The sequence below is a fragment of the Natator depressus genome, chromosome 3 (genome assembly GCF_965152275.1).
Source record: "Natator depressus isolate rNatDep1 chromosome 3, rNatDep2.hap1, whole genome shotgun sequence".
NCBI lineage: Eukaryota > Metazoa > Chordata > Testudines > Cheloniidae > Natator > Natator depressus.
The window spans coordinates 59,326,423-59,352,599 of record NC_134236.1 but is presented as its reverse complement, the minus strand read 5'-3'; the positions used below and the strand labels follow the sequence as shown (position 1 = coordinate 59,352,599).

The 26,177-nt window shown below is 46.8% G+C and overlaps 2 protein-coding genes across 3 annotated transcripts; one reads left to right on the top strand and one right to left on the bottom strand.

Moving 5' to 3' along the window:
• Positions 1-244: 244 nt before the first annotated feature.
• Positions 245-4,846, top strand: EEF1A1 (eukaryotic translation elongation factor 1 alpha 1). The gene is made up of 8 exons (XM_074947986.1): positions 245-393; positions 1,188-1,377; positions 2,245-2,424; positions 2,523-2,819; positions 3,055-3,205; positions 3,431-3,687; positions 3,867-4,101; positions 4,446-4,846. Exons 2-8 carry the CDS (start codon positions 1,234-1,236, stop codon positions 4,568-4,570), a joined length of 1,389 nt encoding a protein of 462 aa, XP_074804087.1. The 5' UTR covers positions 245-393; positions 1,188-1,233; the 3' UTR covers positions 4,571-4,846.
• An 8,069-nt stretch (positions 4,847-12,915) lies between these two features.
• MTO1 (mitochondrial tRNA translation optimization 1) lies at positions 12,916-26,177 on the bottom strand. Of its 2 annotated transcripts, none has more exons than XM_074947982.1 (12): positions 25,967-26,177; positions 24,433-24,632; positions 23,443-23,560; positions 22,043-22,332; positions 21,372-21,484; positions 21,023-21,246; positions 20,610-20,740; positions 18,464-18,668; positions 18,212-18,383; positions 17,344-17,462; positions 16,642-16,799; positions 12,916-16,382 (listed from the first exon to the last, which is right to left on the bottom strand). In XM_074947982.1, the coding sequence occupies exons 1-12, from the start codon at positions 26,160-26,162 to the stop codon at positions 16,197-16,199; spliced, it is 2,112 nt and encodes a 703-aa protein (XP_074804083.1). In that variant the 5' UTR covers positions 26,163-26,177; the 3' UTR covers positions 12,916-16,196. The 2 variants fall into 2 exon arrangements, with proteins under 2 accessions (XP_074804083.1, XP_074804084.1); XM_074947983.1 differs by having other exon boundaries at positions 12,917-16,382; positions 21,023-21,213.

Here is a 26,177-nt window from a genome sequence, read left to right as displayed (position 1 = left end):
CCGCTGCCCCCGGCAGCCGGGGCTGGGGCTAGAGCGAGCGAGTGACACTCAGCGCTGGCGGGTCTGGAGGGGCGGCCGCGATTCAGGCGAAGGCCGGAGTCCGCTCTCTGGGCAGGCGGGAGGGGCCGTCACCAAACTCCCCGAGGGGAGACCCAGCGGTGCAGCGCGGGGGATGGCCCCTCCTGCAGTCGGTAGCGGGGCTGGGGACAGCAGAGTACTTTGTCCCCGCTCCCTGCCAGGCCCGACGCTAGGGGCGGTGGGAGCGGCGGGGAGGAGCGAGTTGAACGCTGGAGCGGTGACGTGTCCCGCACGCCCCGCCCCCGCGCAGGATATATAAGCGCAGCCGCTCACGTTGTCGGTCTTTTTCGCAACGGGTTTGCCGACGCCTCGCAGGTGAGAGCCGGCCGCGTGGTGTAGGCCCGCTGGGGGAGGGGCAGGCCCATGTGGCTGGAACAGTCGGGCCCGAGGGGCAGGGTGGGCGAATGCGGCCCCGCGCGGGGAAGCTGCGGCGCGTGCGAGAGTCCGGGGCTGGCGGCGGGGAAGGGATACGCGGGGGGGGGGGGAGGGAGGAACTCGCCCCGGGGGAGGGCCCCACAAAATGGCGACGTGTCCCTCGCGCTGCCTCTTACGTGCGGGGTCTGGGCCCCGGGGAGGGGCTGCTACATGCGGGGCCTTGGAAACACCCCCCTCCCCCCCGTGACTCTGGGGGGACTGTTCCTCCTTCCCTCGGCCTGGTGGCGCCGGCTGGCCGGCGGCGCGGCAATGGGGGGGGTGGAGAATAGGGCCGCGCTCCCCGGTGCAGGGCCGCTCCCATTCGCCGCCGCCCGCTCAGCGAAGATGGCCGCTTCCTCTGTCTACCCTCCTCCGCAAGCGCCACAAAATGGTGGACGCGGCGGGCCGGGCGGAGTGTTAGTTACACAAAGGAGCTGCGCCCGGGCCTGGCCCCGGCTCTGCGCGCTCCGGCCGCATGGCAGCGCCTCGAGCCCGCGGGGGACCGAGCCGGCGGCGCGGGGGGGCGCAAGCGCTTCTCGCGTGTGGAGCCCCCCCGCGGTGGGCGGAGCCGTGGCCCTCGAGTACCGCCTGGGCCTAGTCACGGCCTCGAGGCCGCCCCGCCCTGGGGCGGGCGCTGCCCCCGGTTAGCGAGGCTCTGGCCCGGGGTGATCCCTGCCATGTTTTCTCTTCTCTAGGTGTTGATTTTGTAACGAGCGAGCCGGACGCCGCGAGCCACCCATCATGGGCAAGGAGAAAACCCACATCAACATCGTCGTCATCGGCCATGTCGACTCCGGCAAGTCCACCACCACCGGGCACCTCATCTACAAGTGCGGGGGCATCGACAAGAGGACCATCGAGAAGTTCGAGAAGGAAGCTGCGGAGGTACCTTCGCTGGCCCAAAAGATTTAATTAGCCCAGTAGCCTGGTTTAAGTGCAAAATGGAGGCTCTGAGAGCAGCCTGGTTTGGTTACTCCAGGCCACTGTTGATGAAATAGCACTGTGCTCCTTAAGCAGCGCTTTTCAACTACTCTGCAGGCAGTACATCTACACCCGTCTGTGAGGTCAGGGGAAAAAATACCTGATTTATCCAGAGACTTCAGTAACAGCAGGGATTTTCAGAGTTCTCAGCCTCTGACTGGGTGTTCAGTCAGACAGGCAATGCTAAACAGTTTTGTGTAAGCAGCTGCTGCATTTAGGCTTTTTGCTAATGGTAGAGGAATACATGGCTCTTCCTATATCAAGTTGAAAAACATTTGTTACTACCTGTGCCTGCTCCATATGTTCATCGGTGTACTTTCATTTCTATGTAGTAGAAGAGACTGCATTTCAATAAAAAAAATACTCTGAGTGACATTAATTATACTAGCTATAAAAATTGCCTGCTGGTGAATAGCACATCTTCTAGATGTGGAAGAGATTACAGTGGTATGAAAACAACTTGAAGCAGACACTTGATATGAGGGCTTGTATTTGTAAGGTCTAATGTTAAAAGATCTGTTAATATAATTAACAGACTGAAGGCTAAAGTGTCACTAGGTTAAATAACCGAGAAGAGATGGAATCTTTCACCAGTTGTGCCAAATGTGTTCGTGCCAAAGCTGTATTAGCATTACAGAAAACTAGCTGCAACAGAAGCCTTGTACTATTTTAGATATTTTCCTCTGTTCACTAACGTACAAATTGTTTTAAATGGTCATTTAGAAAGCAGTGCAAAATATACTAATGTTACACTTTTTTAACCACCTGTAGATGGGCAAAGGTTCCTTCAAATATGCCTGGGTTTTGGACAAGCTGAAGGCTGAGCGTGAGCGTGGTATCACAATTGACATTTCTTTGTGGAAATTTGAAACAAGCAAGTACTATGTCACCATCATTGATGCTCCTGGACACAGAGATTTCATCAAAAACATGATTACTGGCACCTCCCAAGTATGTAAACACTATGAATTCAGTGGAGGGTTTTAGTGTTTTCTGACCTATATTTGTGGTCCGTGCAAAAGAAACTAATGAATCTTTTTTCCCCAAAGGCTGACTGTGCTGTCCTTATTGTTGCTGCTGGTGTTGGTGAGTTTGAAGCTGGTATCTCGAAGAACGGGCAGACTCGTGAACATGCCCTTCTGGCCTACACACTGGGTGTAAAACAGCTGATTGTTGGTGTGAACAAGATGGATTCCACTGAGGCACCGTACAGCCAGAAGAGATACGATGAAATTGTCAAAGAAGTCAGCACTTACATTAAGAAAATTGGCTACAACCCAGACACCGTAGCTTTTGTACCAATTTCTGGTTGGAACGGAGACAATATGTTGGAGCCTAGCTCTAACGTAAGTTTGTTTATCTTGTATATCAGAATTAAATTGGAGGGACTGCCAGAGTGAATTGTCAGGATTAAGAAACAATGCATTTGAATGGCGTTTATAGCTGTTTAAAACTGGATCAGATCAGGTTTCGTGTTTCACAAACTACCTTAAGGTATCAAGGAGGAAATGTATTTGTCCTTCCTATTTCTACATCGCAGTATTTCTAAATGCAAGTTACATTTTTGCTGCTTTTTGTTAGATGCCCTGGTTTAAGGGATGGAAGGTTACTCGTAAGGATGGCAATGCCAGTGGAACTACCCTGCTAGAAGCTTTGGATAGTATACTGCCACCAACTCGTCCAACTGACAAGCCTCTGCGTTTGCCTCTGCAAGATGTCTACAAAATTGGTGGTAAGTATTTTGTGCAAATAGTTCTGTAACTTTTTCTCCATTAGTAAGCTTTTTAGACTATCACTGTCAATCTGTTATATTATCCCTTTAAAAAGCAGAAATGCCAACATTTGCCAGAATGTTTGTTTTTTAGCAGGAGAATGGTGGTTTAAGTGTCATACCTGTTTGTATAAAACCTTAGTTAAATTGGAAGGAGTGAAAACCGAAAGTTGCTTTTCTTTTCAGGTATTGGTACTGTTCCAGTTGGTCGTGTGGAAACTGGCATCCTGAAGCCAGGCATGGTGGTAACATTTGCACCCGTCAATGTAACAACTGAAGTAAAATCTGTTGAGATGCATCATGAAGCTTTGAGTGAAGCTCTGCCTGGTGACAATGTTGGCTTCAATGTCAAGAACGTGTCTGTGAAAGATGTTCGCCGTGGTAATGTTGCTGGTGACAGCAAGAATGACCCCCCAATGGAAGCTGCTGGCTTCACTGCCCAGGTACTTTTCAGAACCATTTGAAGATCTTTGAAACGTAGTTATGGATTGATGCAAATATTGGTTCATCTTGTTTGGAGTGAATACTTTGAAATTCTCTCTAAAAGATAATCACTCTGGTTTTTTAACCAGCTTAAGCCAACAAGTTATGCTGAGAGGTTATTTTTTTAATATACTTACAGGTCATCATCCTGAACCACCCAGGCCAAATTGGTGCTGGTTATGCCCCTGTACTGGATTGCCACACTGCTCACATTGCTTGCAAATTTGCTGAACTGAAAGAGAAGATTGATCGTCGTTCTGGTAAGAAATTGGAAGATAGTCCTAAATTCCTGAAATCTGGAGATGCTGCCATCGTTGACATGGTCCCAGCCAAACCCATGTGTGTCGAGAGCTTCTCTGACTACCCTCCTCTGGGTAAGTGGTTCTCTAAAATGACTGCTTGTACGTTCATGGTATGTTAGTGCCATGCTCTTTTAGAAATCTCTTAGTTTCTTGGGTAGTATCCACTTTACTTTGTTAGGTGTCATTGACGCTTTAAGCTTGCTATAAATAAGACTTTGTGCAGTGCTCCATAACCCTTTTAAAATGGGTGGAGGCCAAATTCCAGTTTACCTTCAGATACTTCCATTTTCATTTGCAGTTTTATATTTTTACTTCCTGCCATATCCAGAGTGGTATTGTCACACAGCGGTTGCCTCATTCAGGGTGTGTATCTGTATACTCCCATACAAAATTATAAAATATTGTTTTGTTTCCAGGTCGTTTTGCTGTGCGTGACATGAGACAGACCGTTGCTGTTGGTGTCATCAAGGCAGTTGATAAGAAAGCTGCTGGAGCTGGCAAGGTCACAAAGTCCGCCCAGAAGGCTCAGAAGGCTAAATGAAAATTCTGTACGTCAGCTGCCACCTCAGTCTTAATCGGTGGAAGAACGGTCTCAGAACTGTTTGTCTCAATTGGCCATTTAAGTTTAATAGTAAAAGACTGGTTAATGATTACAATGCATCGTAAAAGCTTCCGAAGGAAAGGAATGTTTGTGGACCATTTGTTTCGTGGCAGTTTAAGTTATTAGTTTTTAAACCAGTAAATTTTTTAATGGAAACAACTTGACCAAAAATCTGTCACAAAATTTGAGACCATTAAAAACAAAGTTTAATGCTAAGTTTGTGTGTTCTTTGGATTAATGTTGACTCTATAGGAAAACTATATATCCAATTTGAGTAAAATTCAATTAATATTTTATATTTGCGTGAGTTAAAGGTGAATTGCAAAGCAGAAATAAAAATTGAGTCTCTTGAGTGTCCCGAACAGTACAGTAGGATTCAGTTTCAAAATTTTGTATCCATTTTACACATCCTTAAACAATTCCTCATTGACTGAAGATACCTGCTGCACTGCACAAATCAGATGCAGTAATGTATTGCAGAGTGCTGCATTCTACAATATGTTCAGTAAACAGATTTTTTTTGACTGAGGAAGGTGGGATGGACAGTTAACATCAAAGGGTAAATTTTGTTCCATGTACCATTAGATTAGTTGGGACATCTTGTGCACACTTGAGCTCAGTTTTCACTTTGTTTTCTAGTTTGTCCATAACCTAAATGGATAGGTATGTAACATACATTCATGCATTTGCTTAAGTCATTTATTAATCTGAATTCTCCTATGTATTCCAGATCACTAGCAGCATTAAGTCTGAAAGCTGCAGTGAACTTACCTAAATTCTGCTGCTGAAATCAGCCTGTGTAAAACCACTACTTGCAAAATCCTAGTCATGAATAAATGTGGGGAATAGAACTAGTATGCATTTTAGTCACACTGGTTTTAAAACTAAATAAGAACTAACTTAAATGTTTGAAGGCACATCTATACTTAAATATGGCTCTGAAATCTTCAACAAAGCTTGAGAACTGCTTGCTTGTCTAGTTGAATTGGATATTAAAATGCCAAAGGAGCCAAATTTTAAACCTGGGGAAGAACTTCTTTGAAGTCAAAGGACTTGTTAACAAAGTCTGAATCTGGCCCAGTTCTCTGTAAAAGCACACAGTAACAGAAGAAAAGGATTACTGGAGCTGTGATGGGATCAGGAAAAATAACAACTTGTAGCTGTATAATCCATTTCCAGCAAGATTTTTTTTTTTTGCTGTATGAAATACAAACCAGCAATGAGATTTGAGTTACAATTAGTTTGGCAGGGGCCTTTAAAGTAGACAAATACGGACAATGCAAGTTAATCGAGGTTTCAGTTGCACAATGATACAAGATAATTAATCTTACATTCTTTCTACAGCCTCAACAAACAAGGTAGCAAAGATCACTACACTTTGTGGCTGGTTAGTATTGCTTTAAAAAAAAAAATTTAGCACCAACTTTACAGTCAGACCAGTGCACCTCCTATTTTTCATCTGCAACATAACCTTTTTTCCCTTCACTTACAGACCCCTTGAAAGGTGGTAGGAAGGGCCACTGTACATAGTGAAAGGCTACTGTTTTTCTGTACTGACTTCATTTTCCCCACCCATCTCTCATTGTTATCTAACAATTAGATTAATTAGTTTCACACCTTAGATATATTTCCTGGATAATACCAAGCTCTTCTTACCTTTTTGTCTTAACCCCATGCCTTCTGCCTAACATCAACTATGTTTCTACAGAGTCTTTACTCACCTCTGCAAGGTAGAGCTCTCCCCCCCACCCCCACAGTGAATTAATCTATTCCTTCAGGAAGATGGTAGTATTTAAAAGGGAATAATGGAAGTATCTCAATTTTCAATGTTGACTGAGTTTAAAGGTTAATGTAGCTATCGCTAATAGCTGGAAGATCATTTGTTAAAATTATCACAAATGTAAAACTCTAGATAGTGTATACCTTTCCCATAAGCTGTTGCCATATCTAAAAAGATATGGCTGTGCAAATTCTGGCTAAAATAAAATTGTCCTCCAACCATGCCACTTCAGGAATTGTCACTAATTCAATAAAAGAAAAATACTGCTGCTGGTAGAAATAGGGTCCTGTTCAATTAGAATGAAAAGCCAAGTAAAACTACCACAGCTCCAGTGAGCTATCTTTGAAGTCTACTAAAGCATGTGAAATGAGGGAAGATCTTGCATATTCATATTACAAATTCCTATCAACCAGCCATCAGGGTGTAGCTGCTGGTTTTGCATTGATACCACTTTAGGACACAGTACAGATATAACATGTCACTTTGTTGTCCTGTCACCTTTCTCTGCATGTTGAAAGCTCCTTAGTTTCCACCAAGCTGAGTTTTCCATTACAAACCTTGTTCTTAAAATCTGCAGGGTACTGTCTTAAACTGAGTCCTTGCTGCATAGTGGCTTGGAAATAAGTTTGTGGGAAGGAGGTGATTCAACATCAGAAGTTTCTGTAGAGGCAAAAAGACTGCCAACAGATTTCGCTTGCAGCCTAGCACTTGCTGGCAGATTAAATGTGGCTAGCTGATGAACAAGTGGCAGAGAAGGAGGGCAGAAAGATGGACGCTTGCAGTGGAACTTTTTAGGATCCTATTTTCACATGGTCTGTAAATTCTGAAATAAAAGTCATTTCCCTCAAATAGAAAGAATGTTGCAGCATGCGAGAAATGCAAAGACTTGTGGGAGGAGAATTCAGAGCTAAGTCTATGCCTGAGTTACTAAAACGTCACCTTTTGATTATTAAAAACAATTTACAGTTTAACTTTTCACTATTTATGCTGGGAACTTATTTTTGAGCACGTTCAGCTTTGACAGTGTAACTAGGCTAGTTTTGCTTTCTGGTTTTTATGATCTAATACACTGCTGTGGGGGACACTTTTTTAGAAATCTATGAACATATGTAAAAGCATATCTCTGATTTTATAAGCAAAATTTTGGGCTTAGACTACTTACGTCAACCCTCTAATAAATTCCATAGCTGAGAACTGCATCTGATCTCTGATTCTTTATTTCCCAAAATGTGTTCTTCCCAGCTGTCACACTGTCATTTATCTAAATAACTTAATATTCAAATTATCCTACAGTATTTGAGATTTGTTTGTGTGCAATGCTTTGATAATCCTACTTAAATCGTAAACATTATTACAATAGCCTATGGAGAAAGTGGTAGAATCCCCCTGTCAAATTTATTTCAAATTGGAATGGTCAGAGTAGTAAATAACTCTTGGATACTGAGTGCTCTTTCTAATTTCTGTTGCACATCCTAGATTTCTAGTTTTTAATAGAAAAACAAACATAAAAATGTAAATATTTTTTAAAAATCACCGAAGCTATGGATCAAGCATTGTGTTTAACCTCAGGCTGGTGCCTCCCTAACTACCGTAACCCGATGAAACAGTTTTAACGAATGTGGGCAGAAGCACCAAAAATGAGAAAACAGGTCATTGTTAGAAAACTTGTGAGTGGAATGCTGCTCTCTTAAGGGTTCTTGAAATTTCGCTCCACTTATGGCAGGCAACTAGCAATGACCTTTGTTAGGGCTGACCTGCAGCTATTTAACTGAAGGTGTTATGTGAAACAGATTTTAGAGAAAGCCTAAAGTACGTCTGGTTTAAACTGAAAGAAGTTGAGTTTAACTCAGAAACAAGTCTGTGCTAAACCAAAATAAACCACTGTCAAACTGAAATAATCTTTTACCCAGGGATGAATTCCAATTTAACCAAACCAGCATAATTAAAGTAGTGCAAGTTTGTGTCTAGGCCACTGGTGGGCAACCTGCAGCCAGTCGGGGTAATCCACTGGCGGGCCGTGAGACAGTTTATTTACATTGACTGTCCGCAGCTCCCAGTGACTGTTCGCAGCCAATGGGCGCTGCGGGAAGTGGCTCAGGCTGGCTGCCGCGTTCCACAGCCCGCATTGGCCAGGAACGGTGAACCGAGGCCACTGGGAGCTACAGGCAGCCATGCCTGTGGATAGTCAATGTAAACACACTGTCTCGCAGCCTGCCAGCGGATTAGCCTGATGGGCCGCAGGTTGCCCACCATGGTTACTGGCAGAGGCTCAGATTAACTTTTTCCCCATATAGTTCTTACAGCAGAGGTTTTCTAACTAACTGTGGGGCAGAGGGTCACAGCAAAAAGTTCGGGGTGGCGAGCGGTGACGCCAGGCAGCTTGGGGAGGGACCACCACCTCCAACGCAACTCACCTCAGTGATAGAGGTGGCGCTGTGGGTCAGTGTCAGCAGCCACCATGGCCACACTGATGTTCACTCCTGGTAGCTTCTGCACCTAGTACTGGCTCTGCCTTAGGGACCATCTCTCATGTGCCTGCCTCCACCCTGAAATCCAGAGGAGGGAGGGGTGGATATTGGGGGGGGAGGGTGCTCAGCGCAAAACTTTGAAAGCGGCTGCCTTACCATAATAGGCTAGGCTACAGGGTAAGCTTGCAAGTGTAAGATCCACGTAAGATGGAGGGGAGATGTAAACTTCCAAAGGCCAGCTAACCTAGCTGCTGATGGGCTTGGCCATTAGCTGAGCATATAAAGGTGTGATCTTTTGCTGATGGATGGTAAATGAGGAAAGTTATATTCTTTGGCTTGATGCGAGGATGATGTCTGCCACGGGGTTCATTGGTGGGGGGTCTTAGGTGGCTGAGGAGCCCAATTCGTGCCCTGCAGCGTTTCCCACAGAAGTGATAGGTGTAAGCTTGGAGGAGACTGTTGTGGCCTTTCTGTCCTCCTTTGTCGCTTCTCATGAGCATGTCTGTTCTCCTCAAAGTGAGCGGGTGGAAGCATTAACATGGGCGCGACCACTGGAGCCTTTTTTGCCATCCAGTTAATTAAAAATCATTTTGCTGGGAAAGGTGACGTCTGGTTTTCGCAGCCCCTCCCCGTCCTAACCTGGGCGCGTGTGTGGAGTGTTAACCGGGGTCCTGCTACTTGTGAGGCAGCCTGAGGCTGCGTCACAGAACCCCTCAGCTAAGCGTTAGCCCTTTGGCTTGTGTTCTGGGCTACTGAATAGAAGCAGGCCCTGTGAAACTGGGCTTACATACCTGCAGGCAGCCAAGAAGCTGTAAGGATGACAAACCTTGCATAGGGTGAGGCAAGCCGCTTTGTCTGCATGAGACGGGAGAGACTTTATAGGAGGAGCGAGAATAAGAAAAAGCTTGTCTTGAATCCTCCGTGCATTAGACGATTGAAGCCCAGGGGCCTATCCATTACCAATGGCCTTCTACAACAGGGTTAACACAGGCTCAGACACATCACAGAGCCACTTCCCCATTGGCAAGACTGCCCTGGCCGGGGATGGACACACAGGAGGAGTCAAATGCAGGGCAAGGAAACTGATCTCAGGCCTGGAAAGAGAACCTCACGCCAAGCAGGCACAGCCCTGAATGGTGGCAAAAGGCTGGAGCCCTGCAAAAGGGAGGGGGTGAGATACGGTTCTGCCTCCTTGAGCAAAAAGCTGGCACCATTAGTAGGTGGCAAAAGGACTACACTGTGATCTCTTCACGTTTGCCATGCCTCATTCTGTGTGTCTAGGATGCTGCCTCTCAGCCCTAACTTTCCTCTGGCACTGAGACATATATGAGGGCTGTGACGTGTCTCCACCATGCAGGCAGAGGCAGAGTAAGGTTTCCTGGGGCCCTGGGCCAGAGCAAGTGTGTGTGTGGGGGGGCAGGCTGCAGGCAGAAGGGGTGGAAAGGGGGTAGCCCCCCCCCCCAGCTCCACCCCTTTCTGCCCCCTTCCCCCCGGCTCACCCCTGTTCCACCCAAGGTTCCCCCCTCATTCTCACCCTCCCAATCCCACAATCCCTTTTGTGCCTTTCTGCCCCCCCTCCTGCCTCCCCCCCCCCCCGGCAGCCCCAAGACCAAAGAAGTTCCTCCAGTCCCAGGGCTGCAGCATGGAGTCAGGTGGGGGGGGGTCTTCCCCTGCCCCCCCCCCATGCTTCTGGGGGAACCAGGGTCACGGCCCTGGGACTTCTCGCATCCCCCACAACTGTCCGGCGCTTCTGCCGGAGAGTGGGTCAGGGCGGTGGGGCTTCTGCCCCCATGCTGTGGCTTCTGCCAGGGTCGGAGGCTGCGGGGGGGGGGAAGAGGCTTGTCCCGCTTGGTGCTGATAGCGGGGTCAGTTGGCAGGGGCCCCTGGGCATGGGGCTGATTGGCCCAGTAGTTAATCCTCCACTGCATGCAGGAGGCATAAGAACTAACAAGAAGCCTGTTGCTTGGCTAAGCTGCGCCAGTTAGACGTTGCCTTCTCAAAAGGCCAGTGATTGCTTTCTGAATGATCTTGCCCGCCTTGTTTCTCACCCTCACTGCCACCTCTGCTTTAAACAAACTAATCAATGCCAAGGAGTCTTGCTGTAATAAGCTTGCTGTTCCCGCCTGCATTTCTGAATAGCTATCATCTGATGCTACCCAGTTCCCCAACTCCTGTTTTTAAATCCTGGTCTTTAATTATTAAAATATTTACCCCAAATAATCCATTTTGACAGCCTCCAGTCCCTGCTTATAATGCATTTGTTTAACCAAAGTTTTCTTAGCAAGCCCATAGGAGGGTGACATGGTTAAAACAATGTTAAAAAATAAATCACTTCGAAGCTATTGCTCCTGCTCGGACAGCAAAGTGGTTATTCAGCTCCACCCAGTGGCACATCTCAGAGCTTTGTGAAACAGACACTTGCTTACAGCGTATTGCTGCAGAACAAAGGGTGGCCAGCACCTTGCAGCGAGAATGCATTCGCTAGCCATGTGTGTAATAAAACGTGGAATGCAGAATAGCAGCTTCTCCTTCTGCTATCTTACGGCCATTTCGGAGCAAACTAACCCAAAAGCACATAGCTGGGCCAAAAGACTCCATATGTATAATTTCTAGCATGTTGGGCACCTAAATCACTACTGACCTTTGGAAATCTTGGCTAACATCTTTAGCTTAGAAGTTTCTTCACCCTTCCCTATAAGAACTAATGATTATATATAAGTGCTGAATTGACACAGCTAGTATTTAAATACTCTGGAGCTAGATAGCTCCAGCACTGTTTCTCCCTCTCTTTTGCTAATCACCATAGTAGTTGTATGCTGTTTACATGCTAAAATTGACTAAAAAAATCTGGCCTTCATAGGCTCAATTTTATTGCTAGTGTCTTCCCCGACCTTCCTGATGCACCTTTATTGCAACTGGCAGAGAAGCTCCATGGCTTAGGCTTGTCCTCAAAAAGGCCATTCTCCCAGGCATCAACAGTTTTAGCCAGGGGCCACTCAATTATAGCTGCCAGGCTGGAGTAAGAGGTGGGGTTCTGAGACAACTCAGGGCTGGCTCATTGAGGGTGTTAAAGCTCAGAGGCAGGATATTGAAATGGATCTGAAATTGAATAGGGAGCCAGTATTGACCAAATGTGATACAGGGCATGCTACATTCACTTCTCCCCCACCTGAGTCATCCCACACAGCTTCTGCATGGCTTTCCCTCTCCCCACACTAGAGCATGCTGCAGCAGTGTAGACAGGAAGAGAGAAAACAGCCTTGTTGAAAGGGCAGCAACTCCTTCATAGCTGAACTGTTGTTTCAACAGTTACAGGCATGACAAAACATCAAAGCTGTGCACGACCTTCATCGCCAGATCACCTTGATAGGCCACAGTACCTGCCAGTTTGTCGATGTCTCCCCCCTTTCTTTTACCATCAAACTATCCCAGATTCAGTTTGGGGCAACATCTTGCCTGGAAGTTCCAATTTTCTTCTGCAAAACTGAATTGTCTGCATTCCATAAGAAAATCTAGGAGCTCCGTGCTGTAGCATTATAGTCCATCTCACCTCTTTTGTTCCTGAGCTATTTTACTGGCAAACATTCTTGTTTGCCTTTGTAGCAGAAGTTTGCCCTTAATATGTACTCTGTTGAAGGAAGGGAATACAAAGGATTCTCTTACTGAATGACTCCTAACAAGAAAGAACTCAGAGAAGCAAATGTTGTCTGCCAGGAACAACAAAAAAGAGAAAGAGGGTGAAGGGAACTCAACAGGAGTTCCTTTGAACTTTAAAATAGCTCTAACTAAATTGCTGATTAAAAAGAGCAGTAACAGGGAACTGACGTGTTCCTTCCCCAGCGAACCACAGAACAGCAAAACTCAGCTGGTATAAATTGGTATAGTGCCAATGTAGTCAACAACAAAGCCCTTTGGTTTCATGTCAATCTAGTTTCCGGTCAATTTCTGTAAGTACTTAGAGTACAGTATGCAACTTACACAACAAAAGGTTAAAACTCAAAGACTCTCAAATGAGACTGAAACTAGTATTATAACAATGAAGTTCAAAGAGATACATGCCAGGATTATGCATTGAACAGCAGTCTTACAAGTAGGGGTGCAGAAACCTCTGAACCTTCCAAACCATTGAGAACCAAAGGCCAGTCTACAGTTTGGCTGTCCAAAATACTAACCCACATAAGCTGACAGCCTACAAACTCTACTAGTGCACGCCTGGCCCCTGACTTGGCTCTTACTGTAAATGGAGAGGACAAGAATCTGCTCTGACATGACTGACTGACTGCTGGAAGGGAAACAAACATTCCCTGCAATGTTAGATCAAGAGCCACTCTACACTGGCTTAGGAAAAGCATTTAGAAAGTGTGTTTATAGTTTAATGCAAAATGATTTACTAGATTCAGATTCTGTATAAAAATACTCAACTGCAGAGCACCCAGGTTTCCACCCAATCCTAGTGCAGACAGGATTCAAGTCTCTTCACTCCCTATTTTTGCGACACAGTATAAGTGATATTCCTAGTACCTAAAACCCATTTCTAATGTAATTTCATTCTATTACTAAACATATGGATAACAGTGTCGACAATAGCAGATCTTTGATTGCTTGTTTTCTAACGAAGGTTGCCTGCTCACCTCGCTTCCAAATTCTGCCTTTGATTCCATGCACATAACCCCCTCTGTGACCCCAGTTGTCATGCATTAATTAATGTGTAGATTATAGTCAGTCACTATTTCTGGTGTATTCTCTGGCACTGTGTAGACACTACTTCATTTAAATCAGTGACTGGTTGGGTATTTTGTCACCTCTCTCTTAAGTACTTCTGTGCCCCCCTTCATTACCATAATTGCTGAGCACCTCACAGTCTTTAGCTAGCTTCACAACACTTCTGTGAGATAGATAATTACTGTAATCCCCAGGTCCTTTTCAGCCAGCCAGTCCCCAGCCTGTAGCAGTGCATAGTGAGAGACAGTCTCTACCCTGAACTGTTTACAGGTTAAGTATAAAACACAATCTCAGTCTGCAGTGGGATCTGAACCCTTATAAAACTCATACAAGCCCCTGGGCCAGACAAAGCTGCAATATTTGTTTTTTCATATGTTTGTTTGCATTTGTTCACATTTAATCTTTTTAAAAGCTACAGTAAGTTTGAAGGAAATGTCAATCTCAGCTTTTAAGTGAGGTACAGCTATGATGTACTTTATTACATGCTACTATTTTGAGTTGTTAATATCAGAGTAAAACATTTGGGATGCAGACTGACTATCCCACTGCTGGATAGCTGGAGTTTAGAGGAGGCCTAGGAGTTTCTTCATATTACCTAGGATTGTGCATCTTACCTTTTTCCACCTCTTTGTGGCAACTGAGAGGGGTGAGTCTCCTTCCAAGAGCTGACAGAGCACTGGATACTGGGGATAGTTAGGCAAGCCTGCTCACTCATTGCTTTCATACTTGAAAAGAAATGCCATTTCAGACTTCTCCTCTTAAGCACAGGCACAGATATCCTGGTTAATTCCAAGGGTTGATAATCAATCCCTAAGATAATTGCTTAAAATTCAGGATTTTTTTTGGAAGAGGCACAATCTTTTTAACATGGAGCTTTTTTAACCCTCCAGCCAGAAATGTCCTGCAAAGTCAGTTCCATCATAGAATATATACCCGTGCTAACTGTTTTTTGTTAGAGAATATTTATGCCCTTCCAAGACTTGTATGGTAAAACAACTAAGTGGACTGGCATACAGGAAATCATTGTTTACATTCAGTTCTTCTCACACGCTTCTCTATAGCACGATTCATTCTGTATTATGTTTCATGGATAATGGGTATTTTAAGCTATGTTTATCCATTAGAAGTGTGTGTTGCAGCATTCTAAAACTAAAACATTATAAATATATTCTCCATTCCCAGCATTTAGTTTTTGCAATAAGTAATCTACCTCTGTGTTTTCAAACAGGCAAAAAGACACATTTATGCTATTGTTTTGACATCAGTGAATTCAGGCTTATGACAGAGGACTGGCAACTCCACTCAGTTTCCCGAGAAGCCGAGCACAGACAAAAGAGCAGTCACTCCAAAGCTGTTCCTCATGTGGCTTAGAAATGTAGTTCTGCTCTGAAAGATGCCTGCAAAAATGGCACTAGGGATTGTGCGTTTGTCTCATATTTACAAAGTAAAAAGATGTTTTTTCTCCTAAATGCCAGCCCTGCAAACTCAACCTAGGGGCAGAGTAAACCTGGGTTCTTTCTTTCTCATGCCTGCCCACCAGTATTAAAAGTCAAATCAGTCCTTCAGTGATGCCCATGCAAACTCATTGTCTCGCTGGGTTGTACAGGTGTAACTGACAGGAAATTAATAGACAGCTCGGTTGATGGTGCGTAAGAAGAAACAGACTCCAGGTCCCACAGCCTTAGCTCTGTTGACTCTGTGGGACTAACAAGGGTAGAGTGCTTATTTTTGTCACTAAATGAGCAAGTTTGTTGAGTGAAGGTGCCATTCTGCAGTATCGCTTTTCTGAGTAATAATAATTAATTGAATACGTTAAATCTTCCCATCCTACTGTGTTCTGGGGTAACCATTTCTCAAGCTATATGCTGGGTATGAGTTAATGGCTTCTGGAAAATAAATAAATGGAAGAGTGATCCTAAAGTTTCATCTAAATTGAAAGTTAACTTTTCTTCATGATCAGATTGAAAGCCAGCCCTCCCAATTGAGTTACCTCCCAAAGTTAATTTTAAAATTTGAGGCCCAGGGGGTTGCATCTTAACATTACCCTCAGCCCATTAAAAAGAGTTACTATAAGGTAAGTATTTATAAATTCTTTCCATAAGCAGGAATGTTTCCAGCTGGCTGAAATCATATTAAAACAAAAGCAGCGCCAGCCACTGCAGAGTTGGGGACAAATCCAAGTCCTATTGAAGACAATAAGCAGAGAGTTACTGGGCTTTTGGCTTTCTAGTTCTCACTAGCATCTCATGCTGCTCACTGCTCAACAGGGCGATATGTTCCTCCTTAGTCAACACCTTGGGTAGAAGGGATGTTTTTTCAGCAATGCTTTTTAATAGGTGTTTGATTGACCGATATCCCCACCATCATTTTATTTTAACTCAAGAGGAGCATGACACACTGATGAGCTACTTAGACTCCTGGTCACTCTACAAAAGCTCATGGGTATGCTGACTTCAGATTAAACTGATGACATAAGCCATAGGAAACAGCTACAATGGTTTTTGGCTTTAGGTGTAGCATACTCATCTGTATACTGTCTAATGACTGTACTCTCCTTCGTGAAGGCATTTTAACAAAGCCATTTTCTGGTTCCTCCTCATGAAGCACAGCTCAAGCTTGAGTTCTGAAATTTACTCTTCCCAAGCGTATTTCCCTCTGGTAAGGGTCTGCCAATCCTAGAGTGCTCTATGTGCTCTGTCCTTTGCCGATTGGTCTTCACAAATCTCAGCAGGTTAACAATGGCGGCTGGTGTAATCCCAGGAATGCGGCTGACTGCTCCGATCTGTCAACAGAAACAGTAACAGATCAACTGGAGAACACCCGAGTCTCTGAAGCTTTCCAGCGAGCCTTATTCCAGACAATGATGTCCAACTCCAAAATAGAGACATGACACACACTGAGTGTTTAGTCCTCCCCTTCCTCGCCAGCATATACATATTTAGACACCCATACAAAGAGTCCCTTGGACAGATATGGAAGCATTTGGTGCTTAGATGGGATTCCATCACTGTTCCATCCTCATCCCTGACCCAGTGCCTCACCGTCTGGGGGCGGTTGGAGTCTAGTTTCTCTCGCACTTCCTGGGACAACGATGCATCAATGGCAAAGTAATCTAAGTCCTCCGGCAGCTGGAGAGCTTCATCTCGACGTACTTCCTCTATTTCCTGCTGCTGGCTGGCTACATGCCACTCATAAACAGCTGCAATGGGAGTTGTGGGGGGCACAGAGAAAATAATAAAGATACAATACATTTACAGCACAGGCGCTCTTGTCCCCAGAACTAGGACTTCTGGGTGGGATTTTCAAAAGTACCTAAGAGAATTAAGCCTCTAACTGCCAGGGACTAGGGAGTTTAACACCTGTAGGTGCTTTGGAAAGTTTCACCAACTCAGCTTGCAATGGGAATGAATAAACACAGACAATGTTCCTCTCCCCTGAGGAGAGGCTGGTCCTCTGGGGCAGCTTGCAAGCCATTGATGGAGTGGTATGGTGGGAAAAAACAGGACAGAATGAACAATGAGACAATTCCTCTCGTCCCCCAAAAGGAGGAGAATAGGGGCCTCTCCAGGGGAGGGCTGGGGGCCAGAGATGAATGGGTCTGGTGCTCTGGGGGCAATAATTCTTTCCCCACTCAAGTCCATGCAGAGATGACTGGGGTTTCTGGTCTGTGCTCATTCACCACTGAATGAGCTCTAAAGCCATTGAGCAGATCTGGTTAAGGAGGACTAGCAGACTCCTAATACCTTCTATTTTCAGCCTCTTTGCCAGTTCTCTGCATTCAGCAAACTTTCTCAAGGGCTCTGGGATAGCTCTTGCCAAAAGCTCCATGGTGACCTCTGGATACTGAAGGATGTCCAGGGCACTGTGAAAACAAGAACACGGTAACAAGGCCAGCGAATTACCCAGAACAGGTTAACAGCTGTTCCTAGCGAGAGCCACTGAATTTAGCTTTGGAAGGACAGTTCAGAGATGAATGATCACAGAACCTAACCCCTTTTCCTGCCACCATCAGATGAGTAAGGGAGAGCAGCTCTTTGCTGAGAGGAGGGCACATTTGGGTAGGCAAATAGGGAGAAGGTGGCTACATAATGGCATCTGAGGAACCTTGAAACTGGAAAGTACCTAGCGAGGGAGTTTTCAGGTATTGACCTGAAAAACAACAAAAGGGAAGGTAAAGAGAGGGGAGACTAGGAGAGATGGAGGGACTAGGGCCACCGTGACCAAGAACTGCTACCATCTGGCCTAGGTGAAATGAGTTGGTGTCTCAGTCTAGTTCCTAGGTCCACATCGTCCAACCATCACCTCCCTTGTCAGCAGTCTCAGTAGAGGCGCCACGGGCTGACCAGCACTAAAGCGTGGAGTACCTTCACACAACCAGGGAATAGTCGCTCCAGAGCAGGACTGAGGCACGTTGCATAGAAAGTGCCACTTTGCCGCAGCCAGTGCTATACCTCTTCCATGGCTAAGACAGGCTGTCAGTCTGCCACCACACCACCTCCACAGAATTAGATTTACTAACGGAGTTTTAGAAAGCAGAGAAGAGAAAAAGAAAGGTGTCTTCTGCAGAAGTACACACTGGACAGACAAGAAAGGATCAGCTGTAGCCTTTACCTGGCAAGTGAGCTTCGATTGGTGCTTATGGGAGCCTCTGGAACCAGCCTGGACCACTTGGTGGCAGTGAACTGAAGAGATTTTAGCACTGCTATTGCCTCCTCTATAGCAGCCTTCATCCGAGATGCTTGTGCATATCGCTGTTGGGACACACAGCCAGCTTCCTCAAAACCTTCAGAGAGAGAGCACGTGTGAGCAAGAGAGGGTGCACAGACAGGGCTGTGAACATCACCAGGAGACGCGACTGCCTACCTCGGAGGGTGAGCCTGCTGTCTGCGTTATCGGGCCGCAGGGACATGCGGAATTCCACTCGGCTGGTGAACATGCGGTATGGTTCATTGGTGCCTAGGGTGGTGAGGTCATCGATCAAGACTCCGATGTAGCCCTCCGTGCGGCTAATGATAAAAGGGGGCTTGCCACTGACACGCAGGCCAGCGTTGATCCCAGCAATCACTCCCTGACAGAGAGCAAAAATGGTCATAGGAGCTGCTGCGAAACCAGCACAATGGTACTTTCCTGATCCACACATGTGGCCAAATACAAGCCATTAGGTCTGTGTAGCACACTCCATGTCACATGAGGTGTGTGATGGTCTGTGATGCTTTAACTGCCCTAGTGGTTTAATTCCCGCACTGGGAAAGAAGAGGCTCTCCACATCCCTTTCAGAGCTCTGAGGATCCCCTCCTTGTTCTCCCCCAGCTGAAAGCATGTGTTGTGGTGACTATCTTTCAGCCTGAATGTCAGGCAGACTGCTTGGAGCTAGTCATCATTGCTACTTAATCAATTCAGAGGGGCTCACGGGTGAGCAACATGATCCTATCCTGCCTGTATGTCCGTCTGTCCCCTGAGAAGCATTTTTTTTCTGCAGCTCTTCCAGCTGCTTTAGTCCTTGCTACCAATAATCACACCAGGGCACCAGGAAACTAGCCTCTTGGGCTGACTTTAGGATTCCTTGGCATTTTTAAAAACGAAGTTGTAGGAAAGTGGTTCCTGAGAATAGCAGGGCCTTTGCTGCTGAATGCTCTGACAGCCGTGTGCACATAATCCCAGATCATATCCACAACTCAGGCAGTGCCCAGTGGGAACAGTGCCGTGTGGGAACAGCACTGGGATCGCTTGCAGGAGGAAGGAGAAGAGTGACAAGGCAGCCACTGTCTGACATAGTACCTATATGGTTTGCAGTGCTGTTCGGTACCACTAGTTTGTGGGGTTTTTTACGGTCAGTGCTTCTCCCCTCACTGTCCAGTACTGCAGTTGCTGATTGGGGTTAGAATTCTAAGACACCTTCAGTCAGTGCAGCCACTGGAGACTTTTCACATGTGCTCCCAGTCATGCCCATCAGGAGTGCAATCTCCACACTGCCCATGTGGCTGTGTCTACACTAACAGACTTTGTAGCTGTAATGCATCACTGGTGCGACTCCAGCAGTGGTAATCAAGATAGAAGCCAAAATGCAGGCAGGGTGCAGGCGGGCTGTGGGCTTGGCTACACTTGTAAGTTAGAGAGCATTAAAACAGCCCCAGGCACCCTAACTGCCGACCCGTCCACAGTGGCAAGGCACTTAGAGCGCCTGGACTCTGCAGCTGGAGCGCTCCCGGTAATCCACCTCCATGAGAAGCGTAAAGCTTGCTGTGCCCCGGCTGAAATGCCCGGGCGTCAGTGTGAACGAGGTGCTGCATTACTGCACTGTGACTGGCCTCCAGAAACGTCCCATAATCCCCTTAAGTCAAGTGGCCACTCTTGTCATTGTTTTGGAATCGGCTATAGGAATGCGGATATGCCCTTTCAAAGCTCCATTTCCAACAGCCGGCTGCTTATCCACTCTGGGACAAAGCAACCATTAGTGTGGAATGCTGCTTGCTGTGAGTGTGTGAGAGAGAGGCGGGGGGTCTGGTGCTGTCTGAACTTATAAGACAGCATGCTGACATGCTCTCAGCCCCCCAAAACAAACTCTCTCTCCCCCCACATACACACAACACACACCCTGTCACACTCCACCCCACCCCATCCCCATTTGAAAAGCAAGTTGCAGCCACTTGCATGCTGGGATAGCTACCACAATGCACTGCTCTCTGTGGTGTTGCAAGAGCTGCTAATGTGGCCATGCCAGTGCGCTTGCAACTGACAGTGTGAACACACGGCAGTGCTTTCCCTACTGCGCTCTCCGAGGGCTGGTTTAACTCTCAGTACCCTACATCTGCAAGTGTAGCCATGCCCTATGACTAGTGTTGGATGACACAGTGGCAAAGCTGTTCCCATCTGCACTACACTGTTACTGCCATTGGGGGCTGCACTGGAGGTGAATTACATCTACCAGGCTTGCTAGTTCAGAGGAGGCCTTTCAGGTTCTATCCATTCCCCTTTTGAGCGTGGAGCATGCACTTCCAGATCTGCTCACCTGGGCTGCAGCTTCTTCATAGCCCGTGGTGCCATTTATCTGTCCTGCAAAGAAGAGTCGCTGAACAAGACGAGACTCAAGGGAAGCACTGAGCTGACGGGGGTCCAGAAAGTCATACTGAACCCCATAGCCTATTACAAGCAAACCAGACAGACAAAATCAAACACCCCGCCCTATTCCACAGAATAAAGGTGTCAGAATTCCCACTGACAGCCCAGGATGATATAACACCTCCCCACTCACCCCCAAGTGCAAGGGCATGTAGGTTTTTTCACACCCTCAGCCTCTGGATACAGTAGGGGTCACATTTCCAGATGCCTTTGCAATGTAGACTCTCCTCCACCCCCTTCAGTGGAAAGGTGGTCTGGAAAGGGCCAGGTCACACTGGTTGGAGTCATCTGGCCCTCACTCACCTGGCTGCATCATCTTGGCTTTCTCCAAGCCACGGATGCACGCAATCACCTGCTCCTGGAGCTCCGGCGGCAGAGTCATTGACATCCCTTGGGGGTAGATGACATTGGAATCCAGACCCTCAGGCTCCAGCCACAGCTGATGAATGCGGTTTGGAAAGCGCAGAACTTTGGATTCAAGCGAGGGACAGTATCTGGAACAGGCAACAGCCATCACAACAAGGGCGCTGACATGGAGAGAAGCAATCTCTCAGAACAGCCCTTCCCGAAGCTACACAAGGGAGACCCAGAGGGCTTCAGATACACTGTCAGATCACTACAGAAAGATCTCTCCAGGATGCCCCATACTCACCGGGGCCCTCTTGTTGTCTCCTGTACATGGTTGTTCAGGTGAAGGCTATTGTGGATGATATGCTCCACTTTGGCATTGGTGAGAGTCCGGTAGCATGAGAGCTGATCTTCTGGCTGACAGAGGTCAAGAATCATTTGGATTTAATCCAACAATACTACTTTGCACTTATTTAGCAGTTTTTTTCTAAAGACCTCAAAATGCTCTACAAACATAATAGCATTGAAAGGGGGGTAGCGTTGTCATCCCCGTTGCACAGATGTTCAGTGATGTTAAATAACAAGCTGAAGAGTAAGTCAGTGGCAGTGAGTAGTATAACCCTGGGAGCCTTGAAACCATGTTCTCTGCTCTAATCAATACACTACCCAATTACAGAACAGATATCCCAAGGAAGGTGATGGATATGGGGTGGAGGTCCATGGCATTCCAGCTGGCCTTACCCTTCCTATCTAAGAGCTGATGCCTCAGAGAAGCAGAATTCTGAGCCATCAAGGTGAGGTAGCTGGACACCCTCTGATTGCATGGGTCAAACACTGACAAGACCACTTCCTCAGCCAGCAGACCCCACCCACACACTGCCTTGATGGTGCTGATCACAGCAGTATAGGGATCACCCTGAGAGCACTTTCCCAGCTCACCCCAACTGCATGTGTATTATCAGCATTCCATCCCACCTTGATCCACACAGCCTCACTGAGGAAGCTGAATGGCACAGGAGGGTTGTCAGCCATGTGCCTCTCCAGAATGCTGAAGTCAATAGAGTCTTTGGCCAGTCGAGGTGGGGTCCCAGTCTTCAGCCTCCCCACAGCAAATCCCAGTTTCTCCAAGGTCTGAGCCAGCCCAATGGAGGGCTGATCCCCTAATCGCCCAGCGGGATGCATCTTTAATCCGATGAAGACCACCCCCCTCAGAAACGTGCCTGTAGTCAAGATGACACTCCCAGCGTGGACTCTGCTTCCATCCCCTGGAATAGAGTCAGTTTATAGAAATAAGCACATTTCATATTAACAAGCCCTTGATGTTTTTGGTGCTGTTACTTAGCACCAGCCCACATTCTCCACTGAATTTGCGTGCGCCTCTTGTCAATACAGACAAAACTTATGGAGACACAAAACCAGGCGCAGTTTAACATTCCCAGTACTCTGTCTCATCCTCATCTGAGGGGACAAGAGCGAGTGCCAGTGACCAGAACAAAGCCCAATAAGTTGCGGACCCAAATTTCAATGACTCTACCCCTCTCCTTCCGCACCAAGGACTGATGACAAAGACAGCTGGAGGGTCCTTGAGTGCTTAGAATTTCTTTCTGATGGGAAGAAAATTTTATCCACAGATTTTAGGCCCTCATCAGTAAAGTGACAGAGGAAATACAAGAACTTACAAACATGAAAGTTAAAGTAAAAGGTCTCATCAGTGCAAAGCTGCTTATTTTCATGTTACTACTGGGGAAAGGTGTTGGTCTGGCAGCAATGGTGGCTGAAGTTCTTCTACCGAGACAGGATGACAACCAGATAGCCACGAAATAAGAATTATGAATAATTCCTTCTACACTTCTCTCATGCCTGATGGCTACCCTGAAAAGCTCACTTCTAGGGACCAGTTCCATGCATTTCTTCATCTTGATGAGATTGTCAGCAAGGGAGTCAGTTGGTGCTACGTGTGATGGTGATGTCTGTAATGTGGATAACACTCACTAGACAATGTACTAAGAAAAATATACTCTTTTTCACAAGTCAAACACTTATTAGAGGAAAAGGAGTTTGTCTCTGGCACACCTGATTAACCCAACAAAATCTTCTCATATAGCCTGGGACATATTCTGAATGACTGGTCTATAGATAAACCTTTGTAAATCTGTTCTCCAAATCACCTAGTTCTCACACCCACCACTGTGATGGCTGGTTTGTTTCGCTCATACTCAACCTAAACCAGATTAACGAAAGACTCCTTATCCTTTTACCAGTCCAGCCTTTAAGCATAAGTCAACTTGAGGAACCAGACATGTTTACTCTCATGGTCCCACTTACGACCAAGACATAACCAACCCAGTGAAGCACCTTGAGCTTCCAGTATGTACCTAGAATGACCCCACTGACTTGGCATTTCCCAGGACGGTCTGGCTCTGGTTCCATCAGGAGAAGATCCTCCACGGATGCCTCATGAACAGTCAGCAGTGGAGTGTTAAAGATTTCTTTCTGCCATGAAAGAAGGAAGCATTGAGTGTCCATACATCACTAAGATGGGCCTGCCCTCCCCTCAGAATAACATCTCAGAACCTCGTCCCCAAAACATTCAGCAACAGCCTCCCTCCTGGATACACAGAGCTTCCTTTCTTTCACCCCATTGCTTTCCCACTCTGTCATCAGGTCATTTCACTGTACTTGTGATCTAACTCGCTGCCCAGGACATCCAATTACTGCACTGTTTGGGATTTATTACATGGAAATGAAGCACTAATAGATTTTAAGGCCAGAAGGAACAATTAGATTTACTCTGATCTCCTGTACAACACAGGTCAGTTACCCTGTATTCAGCTCAATAACTTGTGTTTGACAAAAGTATCTTGCAGAAAGGCTTCCAGTCTTGAAGACTTAAGAGATGGAGAATCCACCATTTCCCATTCCCTAGTGGTTAATCATGTTCACTGTTAAAAACCTGCGCCTTATTTCCAAACAGGTTTCAGTTTCCAGCCATTGGTTCTTGTCATGTCTTTCTCCGATAGATTAAAGAGCCCTTTAGTACCTAGTATTTTCTCTCCACAGAGCTACTTATATACCATAATTAAGTTGCCTCTAGATTGTTTTTGATAAGCTAAACAAATTGAGCTCTTTCAGTCTCACATTGTCAGACACTGTTTCTAGCCTCAAATGAGTTTTACCTTCTATCTGCACCCTCTCAATTTTTCAACATCCTTTAAAAAATGTGGACACCAGAACCATCGTGGGCTATTTGTTTCTCTAATTAGACCCAGGTTTTACTTCTCTCCCATTTCCCTTGACCCAGTCAGAAATTCCCCATCCCATTTTACCCCATTACTTCTCTTCTCCCCCTGCCATGTCATTCTCACCTGCATGTTTTCTTTATAGAGTTTCCTATCAATCTGGGCTCGGAGACCCCACACAGCAGGCCCCTTACACCGGTTTAGCACCTTGTAATGAACTCCAGACTGATCACAGATCCGAGCACACAGCCCGTCTAGGGCATCCACCTCCCTCATGAGATGCCCCTTTCCAATGCCACCGAAGGAAGGGTTACATGACATTTGCCCTGGATAAAACAAAAGAGAGCCTTTTTTCATCAACTAATGGCAGCCTTGCATTTTCTGAACCCTAGCATTTATTACTACTGTTTAACAAGAAGGCAGCTCAAGGCCACAGTATCATAACTCACCATTAGACCGGGATCTTGGCTCCTAGCCTCATACTCGTCTACACGTCTATGCTGCCTCTCATGAGACATCACAGAAACTACTAAAAGGTTAGTTACATATCACGGTGTGGCCATAGAATCCACTGGGTTCTGTCACACATGCAAAGCTACTAGGGGAAACAGACTGTGTGTGCCACAAGTATGCTGGTGAAGCTCAGCTGTTTCTCATACGCATCATAGCAAGACAATGTAGTCACTCAAGCTTCAAGCAAAGGACAGTATTTCAATGACAGCTAGCTAGTTAGACACTCAATTTGATGTCTGGTCTACACTACAGCTTTACATTGGTAGAACTGTTTCGCTCGGGGGTGTGAAAAATCCACACCCCATGTGCAATGTTGTTATACCAACCTCCCTCCCCTGGGCCGGTGTAGACAGCGTTGTCAGCGGAAAGCTTCCCTTGTTAACATAACTGCTGCCTCTTGGGGAGCTAAATTAACTATGCCGACGGGAGAGCTCTCTTCCGTCAGAGTAGGAGTGTCTTCATGTTAGCGTTACAGTGGCACAGCTGCACTGATGCAGCTGTGCCAGTGCAGTGTTTTAAGTGTAGACCTGTCTGTCCCTAAGACGGAAGTAATTCTAGTTGAGTGAAGGACATAAGAGGGACATCTCAGAGCGAGGAAAAGCATCTACCTTTTGTGATTATGGCCACATCTACGTTATGGGTGCTACAGCGCTGTAGCTATGCCATTATAGCAGCACAGAGTAGACACATCCTAGACCAATAAAAGGAGTTTTTCCAATGCTGAACGAACTCCACCTCCCAAACAGTGGTAGCTAGTTTATGGAAGCATTCTTCCTTCCACCTTGGAGCGTCGGGGGCGGGGGGAGGCGGGAGGGCAAGGGGGGCATAGATCAGCCTAGCTACTGCACTCAGGGTGTGAATTTTCCACCCCCCAAGCGATGCAGCTATGTCGATCTAAGTTTTACGTGTAAACCAGCCCTAGGGCTTGCAATAGACGAGTCCTGCTGGACCCTAGACGTGCTCAGCTCTCCCGCAGCATCGGTGGCCAGGAACGCTCTCCCCGGCTCGGTGGCCGTGACCCTTTAGGCTCCCTACGATCAGCCGGGGGCTGTGAGTCTCTCTGCGCCGGGCGCTGCCCGGGAGCCCACGCGACGCACAGAAAGGGTCACAGCGCGGGCGACTGACGGGCTCCGGGGGACGCGGTTACCGATGGTGTCGGCCTTGTGCGTGACGAGCAGCGTCCGGACCCCGCTCCGAGCCGCCGCCGCCGCCGCCTCCGTCCCGGCATGGCCCCCGCCGATAACGACGACATCCCAGCGAGGCGCGGTGCCATCGCTCCCCGCGCGGCGGCGCCAGGGCGACGGGGCGGGCGGTAGCGCGCGGCGGCGGCGGAGCAGGAACATGGGGGCGGCAAGGAG